This window comes from Sorex fumeus, unplaced genomic scaffold, assembly GCF_029834395.1.
Source record: "Sorex fumeus unplaced genomic scaffold, SorFum_2.1 ptg000044l, whole genome shotgun sequence".
Taxonomy (NCBI): Eukaryota; Metazoa; Chordata; class Mammalia; order Eulipotyphla; family Soricidae; genus Sorex; species Sorex fumeus.
The window spans coordinates 51,037,485-51,051,877 of NW_026606101.1; the positions used below are offsets into that span (position 1 = coordinate 51,037,485).

Below are 14,393 nucleotides of genomic sequence, written 5' to 3' on the forward strand. Positions count from 1 at the left end.
CACCGCCCATCTACCGCTGCAAGAGAAGATACTACCAGGTCCAAACCATAAAGCTTTCATATCTCTCAGTGTGCAAGTATTAACAAAAGGCTATTAACATGTCTGTGTTAACAATTGTGTTTGAAGTCTATAATACAAGATGTAGTCTAAACATTTTCTAAAGTGCCTATAAATATGCTTATACAAATGAGTGATATAGTATCAGGATTACAAAGGAGTTTTTTTTATTTAATACAGAACAGAAAAGGCCTAGAATTTAAGTTGAAACTACTCGTATTTATATCCTTATCACCTGTGTTTTGGAATGCAAGCATAAAGAAACAATTCTGGTTATGTCACGCATGATTTTCGGAGAATTATGAAACAGTGCTAGGAAGGACCAGGTCAAATTTCGCTTGTGCTTGTTGAGAGAAGGCTACTTTGAGATCCAGGAGCATCTGATATTTAGAATCCATTGGAATATCTCAAATCCTATAAAATAGTATTAAGTGAAGTTTGGCGAGGTTTTGATTATAAAGAGATTGTGCAAATATTTTACGTGATTATTAACCGTTATTAAATTCAAAAATTCCATTAAAATTGTGCCTAATCTGAGTGGCAGTTTCGAAGTTTAAAAAACAGGAATGTCGGCAAATACCGATCTTACTAGTAAAAGACTCAACCCTAGCACAGCCCTGTGACCACCTATTTCCATGGTTTGGGAGATCTGGTGGTTCTTAGGTCTGCGGTTAGGCTTGTGGACAGGGCCCAGAGTAGAGTGGTTAGGATCCACGTGGAGAAAGAAAACCCCCTTGATGCCTATCCCCAGGGTTTACCCACAGGGGGAAGTCCAGAAACAGACCTGGAGAGGCAGCTGGGACTCGGTGCCCAACAGCTTCCAAGCCCCCTCCTCTCCTGGGCCCGCCTGTCCTTCCTGCACCTTCTCCGCCTCCCACACTTGGTTTGACCATCCCTGTCATGACCCTCCATTTCAGTAAGAGGGAAACTGATGCTGCATTCTCATCCAGCAGAGAGAAGTTTTAACGAACACTGTTTTCAAAGTAATACGCGTATTCTGCTTTCTAAATCCTAGGGATGTTTTGGGGTACCTAAACCTAAGAGAATGCTCTAGCTAAGCACTTGAACGATACACACAGCTAGAAGAACAGGTTCTGCCCAGGATGCTTTGTGAAGGATGCCCAGGGGAGGCTTGGGAAGGGCACATCAGGCCTCTTATACAGACTAATGAGACTAAGAGATGTGCATGATGCTGACAGGGAAAATGCCCCGAGAACACGCTCGCGGGTGCTAGGATATTGGTTGTGCTTCTCCAACTCCATCTGAGACGCTACTTGCTTACTGAAGTCTTAACTCAAGAAGGCAGATCAGGAGAAATGGCAGATAACCAAACCTCACAAGAACACCTGGTCCAAATGAGATGAGAAATAGAATTCTGAGGAGAGCCGTAAGAGTTTGGCTCACTCTGTGGTATGTGAGAGAGAAAATAAAAAGAACATGAATGACTGATGACTATTACTAAGTATAACAGAGAAAATGAGTATCACATAAAATAAGTTCTCCTGACTTAGCAGCAAACTATTTCAACTGTTTTTTTGCATTTGCATAAAAAAAATCCATGCATCATCACTGAAGTCTAATCCTTGTCTCACCTAAGCCATTCTAATGCTTCATACAACCAAATGAAGCAGAATTAATCAAACCTATTAGATTCATTCCTAATCCCTAAAGGACTGCTGTCTTTAGCATTTTCCATGCTAACTAAAACTATGACTGATATAATTTTTTTTCTTAAGACGTCAGATGTGGCTGCTCCTAAATATAATGCCTATATAACTTCAAGAGTTTTCTCCAGATTCAAAGAACAAATAAGAAAAGCTGGGGGGTGTACGGGAGCTCTCAGAGGGGACCACTCAAACGAGGCCACCCATTGGCCCTGCCCAGGCCAAGCCCCTCTCCCTGGCCTCGGCCCAAATGTATTCCGGATAACAGCCCTGAGTGTGTCATCTCCACCGTGGGCCTCTTCAGAAGTGAGTTTGGTCCTGCTCAGTCCGTATCCTCGGAGCAGGTGTTTAGCTAAAGCTGGACTGAACACGAGATGGAGAGGACACTGCCAGCTGGGTCCTGGGACTCAGACGAGGGGTTGACTGACACGGACCACTGTGAGGGTGGAGCCGGCCACAGTGACCTCAAAAAGAAAGTCAGACCCAGTGCAGGGGCAGGGAGAAGAGGACAGGGATAAAGAGTGGCCCGTGCCAGCCAGGGCACACCCGTCCCCACCGCCTGTGACTCCTCTATGGGGCTGGCAGGGTCAGGGTGCCTTTTGGCACCCCACAAGGAAGGCCAGGAGTCTTGCTGCGGAGAGCTGTTTCTAAAAACACTCCTTTGCTCTGGGTCGCTCCTCAACCTGATCCAGAATACTCTGTGATCATCACTTCTCCGCTTTCAAAGTTCCCAGTGAAATTAAGGCTGGGTCACAACTGATGATGTACCAAGATGCTACATAGAAATTAAGTCAAGATACAAAAGAAAACGGTCGGTACGAAAAAAAGTCTTAGAAGACGAATTCAAGAGTGAAACTAATCAGCAGACCACTGAACTGCAAGAGTTGCTAGAGAGGGGTAGAAAATGCCAAGTGCAGTGGAAAAAGGATCCGTCAGACAAAAGTACAAAAGCGCCATGGGGATCGAAGGCCATGGCTACTGCGGCCCCTCACACGGTGGTTTCTATGGTCTCAATCACTTCCAGGTCGGACTGTGATGGCGAGAGCAGGGTGCACTCGTCCGGTTCCCAGCTGCTCTCGGGGCTGTAATCTTCCTCTGAACTCAGTTCTGCTCCTTCTTCTGTCTCCTCATCACACGACTCCACGTAGTGAGCCCCGATCGCATTGATCCCAGAGTCCTCCGAGCTCGAGGGAGAGGAGCAGTGATCTATTTTTGGCGTGCTGCTCTCTTGTGAAATTAAGGCATTGTGTGCGGAGACCTCCTCGGGGCCCGTTTTGTGGGAATGCGGTGCCAGCTGCTTCTGCACATAACACATCTTCCCGTTGATGCACTTGACTTGATAGTTGTCAATAAAAAGGTCTGAAATCGTACAGTACCTTGGGGACTCCGGGGGGAGAGGAGGCTGGAAGACAGATGCGAACTTCAAAAAGTGTTCCGTGAGGGAAACGGAGATTTGAATGGTGTTTGTGGGTTCCCGAGGCTTCACAGGGATCTCCGTGCTTGGAAGCTGTTCCACAGGGGTCATAGGCTGATACACATACTTGCCTGCAGGGAGCAGAAACACAGAGGTTAGAATCTGAGAGTATTCCAGAAAGATCATCAACACACCCGCAATGACTGTTTTCTGAGAACTCCACATGTCTTTTTAAAAATATTTCAATAATATGTCAAAAAAAGCTAGTAAAATTGTTCAGCATTTTTATAATCAACTTAAAACAGAGCACAATAAATAGCACTGAGGTACTTCCATGAGAAAGTCAACACACTGTACACATTTTAATTTATATAGGAGTTTTTACATTGCCTCTAAAATAAGCAGGTGGACATCCTTGTTTTACAGAATATTTTAAATGAGTTTCTAGTCAAACTGGAAAAAACAATATCCATAATACAGTATGATAAAAACAGTTATAAATTAGCTTAATATACCATGAAATTATAGTTCTATTTTTATCTTAATAATTACGTGAAGATCACACTAACAAAATGAAGGACTGTGTAACAATTTATATTATCAGGATTACAGAAGACTTCTACTTTAGAATGTTTTATTTGGAGGGTTAGAGAGAGGTCTCCCAAGCAGTGCTCAGAAGGGCCCACTGCCAGTTCTCAGCCTAGCAGGCCACTGGTTTAGTGAAAGGCCTGAATGCGATGCTGCTCAGGCCTTGCAGTGCTGAGGATACCCAGGTCACCCCTGTGTGCTGGGTCCCCTCCATACCCGGTGGTGCTGGGAATCAAACCCGGGTCAGCTGAATGCTAGGCATGCACCCTAAACACCATATTATCTCCCAACTATACTTCTGAGTGCTATGCCAGAATAGTCTCATTCTCTCTAGATGGATGCGTATCTCTTTCCAGGCCCAGAGCTCACAACTGACCTATGCAGGAGATGCTTCCTGATACCAACACCGCCGGCACGAGGCAGCTGAAGCCAAGCGGAAACAAAGTAGAGCTGGAACAATAGTACAGTGGGCAGGAGGAGCTTGCCTTGAATGCAGCCGACCTGAGTTCAATTCCCGGCATCTCATATGGTCCCCTGAGCACTGCCAGGTGTGACCCCCAAACAAAACAAAACAAAACAAAAAGCAGAAGCAAAGAGGCAGGTGCTTCCAGGCGTGACCGCTGTCCATTCTGAGGAAACCAAGAAGCTTGTCTCCAAACCCTCCCAGCTTCTCTGCACGCTACGGTGCTTCACACACAGTTGATTGGGAATAAAACCTAGATGGAACCGCACCTGGATTATGTCCCTGCCCACATTCTCCTTTATCCCACTCAACATTGAGTCAAGACTCCATGGGGCCTGAGGCTAAAGCACTAGAGCTAGAAGTGAAACGTATCCATTTGTGAATTGAAAATTATTCCAAAATAAATCTCCGGGAAATCAAAAGCAAGCCTGCGAAGGCTCAAAGCCAGTCACTCTTGAACATACCATTTTGGGGTTTTGCTCATGGAGTTGATCATCCATCTATTCGCACAGCAAGTTCTACACAGTTTCAAGTCGGGGACCTTTTTGAACTCCCCTACTGCTGCCATCTTGAACCAGATATCTGTGTGTTGTCAGGCAGTGTCCAATGCACTGAGGGATGCACTGCTGTCCTCTACCCACCAGGGGCTGGTGGTACTTCCTCCCCAAGTATGACAATCCAAACTGTCTCCACGCATAACCACAATCCCTTGGAAGGGGGAGGGGTGCAAAATCACCCTCACTGGGAACCCCTGATTTCTGACATCCTCTTGATTGTCTTTTTGCAGACAAATCACCCATTATTCATGGTACGTGATTCCATTTATTTCCTGATCAGACTGAAAAGCTCACTATCTGTAAAGGAAATCAATTACAATTTGTCAGGTTAAAATGACATCAAATAAAACCTAACAGCTTGGTATGGCAGAGTGCCTGCCTTCAAGCACCTGGGGTATCACCAGCTGAAGGGGCAAAGAAGGCACAGAGACAGGCCTCCCAGAATTAAACAAAGTTGCATCCATCTGGGAACAGAGAAGGGAGCTGGAAGATTTGGGAAGACTATTTCCTTCTGTCCACCAGTGGGAAGTAAAACACCAGAACCGATCGTTTGAGGCTGGTAGGTAGAGTGGAAGCTGCTGAACTCAGGGCCCTGGGAAGGAGGATTGTGGACTGCCAAACACTAAATTCATTCCGGCAACCTCCTTTTCCTTGTACTCCTGTCAAACACGGGAGGAGTCTGGACTGATCTTCAGTCCCAAAGGAATCAAGGCAATGCCCAGTCTACGCAGAGGGAACCCAGGGAGCCTAACTGAGATACCTCTGTGTACCCCCTCTCTTGGTCTCGCTCACTCAAGCCCTGGCTCTCCCCCTCCCCCTTCACCTCTGTGCTGCTTCAAGGTTCCAGTGCTTTTTCTGTTCTTCCTCTTAATTTCTCTAGCCCTCTCTCCTGCAAAGCTCTGTTTTCCTTCTTGAAGTGCAATATGAGAGAAGTGCTGCTGGGTGAGGATGATGGAAACCACAGTCATTTCCCCTGCCTTCTCCTCACTACACCTGACAGTGCTCTGGCAGAGGAAGAACTAGAGACATCACCTGGTGACGTGGAGCTATAGATGACGAAGGCAGGCAGAGAAAAGACGGCCAGACGGGAAACAAAGCTTAATCGACATCTTTCAATGACCAATTATTATATAATTACTACTGTATGTAATAAGTTCATACAATAATTTTATATAATAAGTACATATAATTACTACTATGTCTGATTTGTTTATTATAACAAACAAAGCAAACTGTGTGAATTAAGTTTTGTAAAGTTTGGTTAGTTCTTTTCCTAATCCCCAACTGTCTTTTACTCTGTCCACTACGCTGTCAATCCATATCCACAATGATACCCTGAGGCACTGTAATACCCTGCATTATCAGACAGACTCACTTATGTCCACTCTGCTGTACTTACTAAAAAAATATGAGCTACCACAAATTGACAATAGCAAGAGCTGAAATAAAGGGAATACTAGCCACTATTCACTAAATTCACTAACCGCTATATTCTCTTTTCTCACCAGTCCACTTAATGAAGGGCCTTCTACACTATTTAAAGAGATAAAAGGATTCGAACTTCCAAAACTTAAATCTCTAATAGGAAAAGGCACTCAAAGAGAGAAGATCATCAAAGTAGGAGAGTCAAAGAAAGACATAGGCACCACATGATTCAGCAATTCCACTCCTGGGTACAATACATACACCCACAAAGAACTGAAAGCAGAGTCTTGAAGAGGTATTTGGATGTCTGCTCTAAAGGGTATTACTCACAATAGGCAGTAGGCAGATGCGACCCAGGTGTTCACCAATACCTGATAATGCAATGGGTGAACATGATGTGTATCCACAGAGCTGTTATTCAACCTTTGAGAATAAGGAAACCAACCCTGTGGCATGGCTAAAGGCTGCAATAAATGGTGGTGTTGTATGAACTATATTCATACAACAATATGAATATAGTTAAGACCCTGCATGGTGTATAATTTAAGAGTTATGATGGTCAGCTTTATGTTGTGTATCACAATTTTTAATTTAAAAATTAGTCCATATGAGTCACCATATTAACAGACTGCAGGGGGAACTCCATATGATCCAGAAATAAAAAGAATTCTTATGACTCAATAACAACAACAACAACAACAACAACAAAAACACACACACACAATTCTTTAAAAGGTCCTGCTAGCCAGCTGCACATGCTAGGGGGAAAGGCAGCTCAAACAGAGAAGGGAGCACCAAGTAAAGGGTGTTGGGAGGATCCTCCCAGGATGGGAGATGCATGCTGAAAGTAGACTACAGACTGAACATGAATCCACTCAATGCCTCCTTCCTGTAAACCACGGCACGCGAAAGGAGAGAGAGAACAAAAGGGAATGCCCTGACACAGAGGCAGGATGGGATGGGGGAGATGGGGGGTAGGAGGGGTACTGGGATCAGTGGTGGTGGAAAATGAGCACTGGTGGAGGGATGGGTACTCGATCATTGTATAACTGAAACCAAAGCACAAAAATGTGTTTAAGTCTGCAACTGTACCTCTATGTGTTTCACTAATGAAAATTTTTTTAAAAAAAGGAGACAGAAAAAATTTAATTAAATAAAAGAAAAAAGAAAAAAAGGTCCTGCTATATATGAAGGCAACAATCAAGCTGCTTGGCAGTGACATAAATGTTCTATAACTTGACTTTACTACTATCAATAATCTTTGTGACAATCCCATACTACCCTTTTGCAGAGACAGACAGCTATCATTGTGGGAAGCTGGAATATGAATAAATGGGTGGAATGTGTGTGTTGGGGTGGCGGGGAGGGGGCTTCTTATTTTTTTTTTTATTTATTGAATCACTGTGGGAAAGGTTACAAAGCTTTCAGGTTTATGTCTCAGTCATGCAAATATCAAACACATTTCCCTTTACCAATACTTATTTTTTACCATGAAGAACCCCAATAAAACCCCACCCCCACCCCTCCCCGTCCCTGTGAGGCAGATGAATTCTAGTTAACACTCTATCTGCTTTGATTAGATTCATTGTTTCAATAAAAGATTCACCACTATTATTTAGAGTTTACCCCCCCCCCCAATCAGACATGCTGAAAAAGCATTGTGAAGTGATTTGCTTTCTACAGCTGGGTTCAAGAATTAAATGTTGGTTTTGGATTTCTGCTATTTTACCTATTGACCCTGGAAGTATTTCTACTGAAAGTCAGATAGTTAAGAAATTGGTTTCTGTGTTCTGGAGTCGTGGCCGTGCTGGAGAGCCGCTCGTGGGGGGCAACTGGTGGCCTCGGTAGGGCGTGAAGGGCAGAGCGAAACGCCCCCCTTCCCATGAGGTTTTAGTCGCCCCCACACTCCCGGCTCATACCTGCTGTCCACAAGGCTCCCATGTGGCCGCCATCTTTCTTTCCAGAGAGGAGAGGGCGAATGGGGCAATACCCTTTCCCCTCCGGCAGACTTGATGGGCTGGATCAACGCATAGTCCGTTCACTTTTCTGCTCCAAGCTGCTGGGTTCTGCATTAAGTCCTTGTGCTTCTGGGCCATGGCCGTGCTGGAGAGCCGCTCGAGGGGGGCGACTGGTGACCTCGGTAGGGCGTGAAGGACGGACCGGAACGCCCCCCGACCCATGAGGTTTTAGTCGCCCCCACTCCCCCGGCTCATACCTGCTGTCCACAAGGCTCCCATGTGGCCGCCATCTTTCTTTCCAGAGGGAGGAGGGCGGAAGGGAGCAACACCCTTTCCCCTCTGGGCAGAAATGATTGCCTGGATTAACGCATAGTCCTTTCACTTTTCTGCTCCAAGCTGCTGGGTTCTGCATTAGGTCATTGTGCTTCTGGGGCTGTGGCCGTGCTGGAGAGCCGCTCGTGGGGGCAACTGGTGGCCTCGGTAGGGCGTGAAGGGCGGACCGGAACGCCCCCCTTCCCATGAGGTTTTAGTCGCCCCCACACTCCTGGCTCATACCTGCTGTCCACAAGGCTCCCATGTGGCCGCCATCTTTCTTTCCAGAGAGGAGAGGGCGAATGGGGCAACACCCTTTCCCCTCCGGCAGACTTGATGGCCTGGATCAATGCATAGTCCGTTCACTTTTCTGCTCCAAGCTGCTGGGTTCTGCATTAAGTCCTTGTGCTTCTGGGGCCGTGGCTGTGCTGGAGAGCCGCTCGTGGGGGGCAACTGGTGACCTCGGTAGGGCGTGAAGGACGGACCGGAACGCCCCCCTTCCCATGAGGTTTTAGTCGCCCCCACACCCCCGGCTCATACCTGCTGTCCACAAGGCTCCCATGTGGCCGCCATCTTTCTTTCCAGAGGGAGGAGGGCGGAAGGGAGCAACACCCTTTCCCCTCTGGGCAGAAATGATTGCCTGGATTAAGGGGGCTTCTTATTTTTTTAAAAACTAAGATAGTACAGTGGTTAGGGCACAAGCCTGGTCTGATTCCCAGCACCACACGGTCTGCCATACAAACCATGCACAATCCTTGAGCCCTTACACTGAACTCATGGCCCAGTTGATCAAGAATCACTGGTGCCCCTCAAGAGGAAAAAAAAAGCCTTTAAGTGAATCTATACTTTTTTTAAATAAAAAGTTAAATAGTGAGGGAGTGGATGCCCTTTTTCCTGGGTGCTCCTCAGAGGCACATGCTATGCATTCTCTTCTGGAGTAGGTGGATGGCACCAACTCTGACAACTTGCTTCATGTGCTGTCAGGATTTCTCTGCTGTGCAGTCAGTATTTTTCTATTTAAAATTATCAACTATCTTGTGAAGATCTATTTTAAGACTATGCAAATATCCATCTTCTCATCATGCTTTCAACTACTAATTTTAGCATCAACAGGTAGATCTGGTCTGCAATACTCATTATGGCGTCAGTGTTTGCCAGTGACACTTGGTTTCTATCATTCCTTCTATACTTACCAATAAATTCTGCATAAATAGGAGCTGCTCCTTCTCCCTCATTTATTTATTCAATGCTTGTTCAGTCATGGGTTGTTAGTTATTATAATCTATGGATTATTTTAGATTTTATTTTGTTGGCATGAATTGTCCCAGTCCTTGGGAGCTTGTTCAAGTAACCAGGATCCTTTCAATATGACTTCCACCTCTATTTACTTATTTATTTTGGAGGAAGAAAAGGGGTACCTACCAAGAGGTTTTCAAGAGGTCTAGGGACCTATCCGTGATGCTTAGCTAACTAGGTTGTCAGTTCAGTACAGGGACTCGAGGATATGATGCTGTTCAGGCCCTGCAGTGTTGAGGATATCTGGGTCTCCTCTGAGCTGCTAGGGATCTCTGGGACCATCTCAGCGGTACTCAAGGGCCTCCAGGGCTACAGCCAGTGATGGTCAGTGGGACACAGAGTGCGGGCACAAGCTAGTCACATACCTAACTCCTGGCTCTCCCTGCTCTTTTTGTTGTTGAAGATTTCCTTCTTATCTGCTCCCATAAAATGTTGGTATTGACTTATCCTAGTTCCTTGTCCCAGATCAGGCCAGAACCTTTCTCCAAGAAACCCCTTTCCTTAAAATCTGATATTCTTTAGTCTGACCTAAAAAAAAAATTCCTATGAAGGTGCTGGCGAGATAGTCCAGCAGGTAAGGTGCTGGCCTTACATGCGGCCAGCCCAGGTCCGATCCCCAGCACTCCATATGGTCCCCTGGGACCTCCAGGAGTGATCCCTGAGTGCAGAGGCCAGGAATAAGCCCCAAGAACAGTGGGGGGTGGCCCAATAACTGGGGGAGAAAATATTCCCACGAAATCAAATCTGAGCTTGCTAATGATTCAATCAATCATTCACGAAACTTAGCAATAAAAGTGAAAACTCAACCTCACTGTAATACCCAACACCCATTTTTAAAATAATTAAAAAACAAAGCCTCAAAAATTTATCTGGAATCTTCAGAAGAGCTGAAATAATTTGCTCAAGAATGGAAAATTATTGTATTAGCACTAAGTTCTTAGTGCTAATACAATAATTTTATAACCAATAAAAGAACAATTGGTGATTAGTGAAGTGAAAAATAAATTCCATGTTTTTTTTTCCCCAGGAAAACTGGTTTAACACTTTCAATGAATGGGTTCTCAACTAAGACAACTTGAAGTCAGTAAATATCTTCCATTACACTTCTTTGGTTCATAATTTATCTCCTATTTTCCCCCCACTTACTTTTCCACAAAGCCCCATGAGACACTAAAAAAAAAAAAAGAGACTTATCTTCTCATCCTTGTTTGTTTGATTAAAAACAAAAGAGTGTATTACTTTTTCAGAGTAATGGAACAAGACAAGAGTGAAGTCTAAAGTCCAAGAATTATGATATCTTTTGTTCTTTCTTCACAAGGACACTCATTAGTTCATCTTATTTATATGAATAAGATTGTTCAGATTCGCTAACACTGTCATTTCTGCCATTAACTTCAGTCACTATTCCAGTTTGCAGCACGGTGTAAACAACATGCTGAGCAGCTGATCTATATCCCTGGAAGTTTACTGGGGCTTTTGTTTATTTCTTTTTGCTTTAGGTTTGGTTTGGTTTTCAACACAAAGAGGGAGGAGGAAAGCCCAAACAAATGTAGAAAGCATTTTTGTTAAACTATTTTTTAGCTCTGATCCTAAAATCACATCCTAAATCCTCTGATTGCCTTCAATATCCTTTGGGGGAAAACGAGCTTTTTGCTTTTACTGATGGTTTTATGACTGTTAAATCTGTGTCCCCCTGACACATCAAATGCACTGCTCTTGGGGAATGCAAAATAACTTTAAAATTAGCCTAAGCAAAAATATAATTAGAAAGGTCAATCTACTGAAAAAAATGAGCAGCCCAGGGGAAATTGCATCCACAGTTCAGTTTTTTATTTTATACAGTGAACCACAATTTTATGTTATTCCCAAGGGCATTCATTATGCTGAAAGTAATGTTAAATATTCGTATTCAGCTGTATCTGTAATGTGCATTACTTACCAAATTAAGTAGCATATCACAAACTAAAGCAAAAGAATATAACCATTCCTATAACTAATTTTTTGTGGTCATACTCTCCACGCTGCCCTACTGAAAATCAATATACAAATATAGTTTTACTTTGATCTATGAGATTATAGCTCATATATTGTTCAATATGTTCAAATTCCCAGTCAGAAATTAATGTAAGATCCTAACTTCTTCATCTTCAGAATCAAGAGTGACTATTTTAGTGCCGTGGAACACATAAATGCAAAGAAAAACCCTAATGAGACATACCAGAAGTATATTTACTCACTTAACAAATATTTATTGAATAGCTACCATGTTTATACAAACAAGTACAATATGCAGTCATGCTCTGAGGAGTTTCCAGACAAAAGGGGAGGGAGAGTTGAGGGTGGGGGAGTCAGGGAAGATAGGAAATAAAGTGAAAATAAACTGAGTTGAGTAAAATGTTAAGAATATGTACAAGGGTATGTACCAAGGAACAGAAGAATTCCAGGTTTCAGTGAGAAAGTCTGTGTGGCCACTGCAAGACAGAGAAGTATGGAGAAAAGCAAGCAGAACTACCCAAGGGAGGCTACAGAAAGAACCGTATTACTGAGGCATTTGGCATTCTAAGAGCTGACCACAGAGCAAAGGAGAGAAAAAACTTGTGAGGAAGACTAAGGCCAGATAAAGTTTAGAAGGCAACAGCAGGGGCCAGAACGATAGAACTTAACAGGTTAGGGCATTTGCCTTATACATGGCTGACCCAGGTTTGATTCCTGTCACCCATCATGGTCCCCTGAGCCTATCAGGAATGATCCCTGAGCACAGCCAAGAGTAATCCCTGAGCACATCCAGGAGTAGTAGCCCACAAACCAAAAAAAAAAAAAAAAAAAAAAAAAAAATCAAGGTCGCTGTGGTCATGATCTATTTAAAATTATATCTCATTGATAATTAAAATGTATATTGGCATCATGAGCAATTAATAATAGAGTCGCAAAATGCCATAATGTTTTGTAGAAGTTTGAAAGTCAGTTTTTTAAAGATTTCAGATGCTTCAAGATCTCTTTTTTAGATGAGGTTGACTGCTTAGGCAACCCTTTCTTGTGGATTTTTGCACTTTTCATCCCTAATTAAATGGGAAAATGTGACAGGTATCATACTGTTTCTCTTAGCTTTCGTTTGTCAGGACTATCTGTCCACTGGATTAATGGGTGCTAATGAGTTATTTAGGATTGGTAGTACTGCTCAGCAGTGTATGAGCGCTCTAGTAGAAAACTGCCCCATAATATCATGTTTCTACTTTTGCAGCTTCTCAAAGGGAGTGTCCTTCTACTCAGAATGAAAGTTAAAGAAATCTGCTGTCCAGTCTGCTAACTCCTGCAAATAACGGCAGAACACTGAGATGGTCTCATAAAATGCCTATAGGGTCAAGGGTCTGTTACACAGTAATCAAAGCTAATGACATTGTCATTATTACCATCTTTGCCATTGTCATCATCATCTTTAGATAAGTGCGGTTGGACTTATGGATTTTCCCTTTTGTAATGATCCATAATCAACCATTTGCCATTAATTTCTCTTTCAGCAAATGTCTCAGTGTATTTCTAGATTGCAGACTGTCAATGCAGACACTTCACACACACGGGCTGAGTCTCCATGAGCTCAGCCAACAGCCATCTTTTTCTTTCTAGACATAGTTTGTATCTTTATCTCATCCTCAGTGGCCTTCCTTCCTCCCTCTATCCCACCCTCCCTCCTTCCATTTTTTTCTCTAATTTTTTCTTCTTGCATGTTAAAAACTTTTTTTAGAATATAACATAGGTTTCAGGTGTAGAGTTACAAGGCAGTTACTGATGGGGGTATGTTTCAAGAAGTGGATTATTAGGCGATTTTGATGTGTGACTGTTTTCACTTTCTTACACTGATCCAGATGGTATAGCTGACTACACCTCTAGGATATGTGGTGTGACCTCTGGGGACCACTGCTGTATATGTGGACACTCTATTACTCATCCAGCAGGTAGTTATTGTATCTGGGCTGCTACACAGAAGTTGAATTATGGTAATGCACCACTTAAGCATCTAGTATTATATGACCATATAGCATTATTGTTCAACATCCGAATCAATCACGTCCTGCTTGTCACTTTTTTTATGATTTGTAATTAAGTACCCTTTTGTGTGAGCCCCTCATAGAATGTAGACCAGGGATATGGTCCATCTGCTACCATTTACCCCATGTTCCTAGCTCAGTCAGTATGTGGCACCTGGTTGAGACTCATTAGCTGCTAGTTCATAATGGAATAAAAGCAAATGTGGAGGCGAATATGTGACTGTAGGGTTTGGCAGAGGTGGAGGACGGTAGGTAATGAAGGCAGAGTAGTGAATGCTGGCCAGAGGGGTCTGCAGACTGAGCTGAATCAGGAAACTGGTACATTCAGGGCGCTGCAGAGACTCAGAGTTAGGGGTCGGTCAAATGGCAATCCTGGAAAGCCTCTATCCTGGAGCTCCATAGGTAGCTCCTTGTGTCATATTTTTCTAAGTCATATTGGTAGTAGAATGTTTACAATATATCACATATTGAGAGGTAAATCGCTAGCCACTTTTATACCAAAGTCTTGGGGAATATGGAAATACAAACAATGTGAGAAAGGTCAAACATCAAATAAGTAGCAGGGCTGGGGGTCTAGGTGACTTTGGCTGCTCAGTCCTTGTCCTTACCCCTG

At 43.6% G+C, this 14,393-nt stretch overlaps 1 protein-coding gene across 1 annotated transcript in view; it reads right to left on the reverse strand.

Moving 5' to 3' along the window:
- Positions 1 to 2,410: 2,410 nt before the first annotated feature.
- The window catches only part of CUNH3orf70 (chromosome unknown C3orf70 homolog), a 48,895-nt gene continuing 36,912 nt past the window's right edge, over positions 2,411 to 14,393 (reverse strand). The window contains exon 2 of the mRNA XM_056122033.1: positions 2,411 to 3,266. Coding sequence (XP_055978008.1) covers positions 2,710 to 3,266 — 557 coding nt within the window. The 3' untranslated portion in view covers positions 2,411 to 2,709. The remainder of the gene's footprint in view (positions 3,267 to 14,393) is intronic.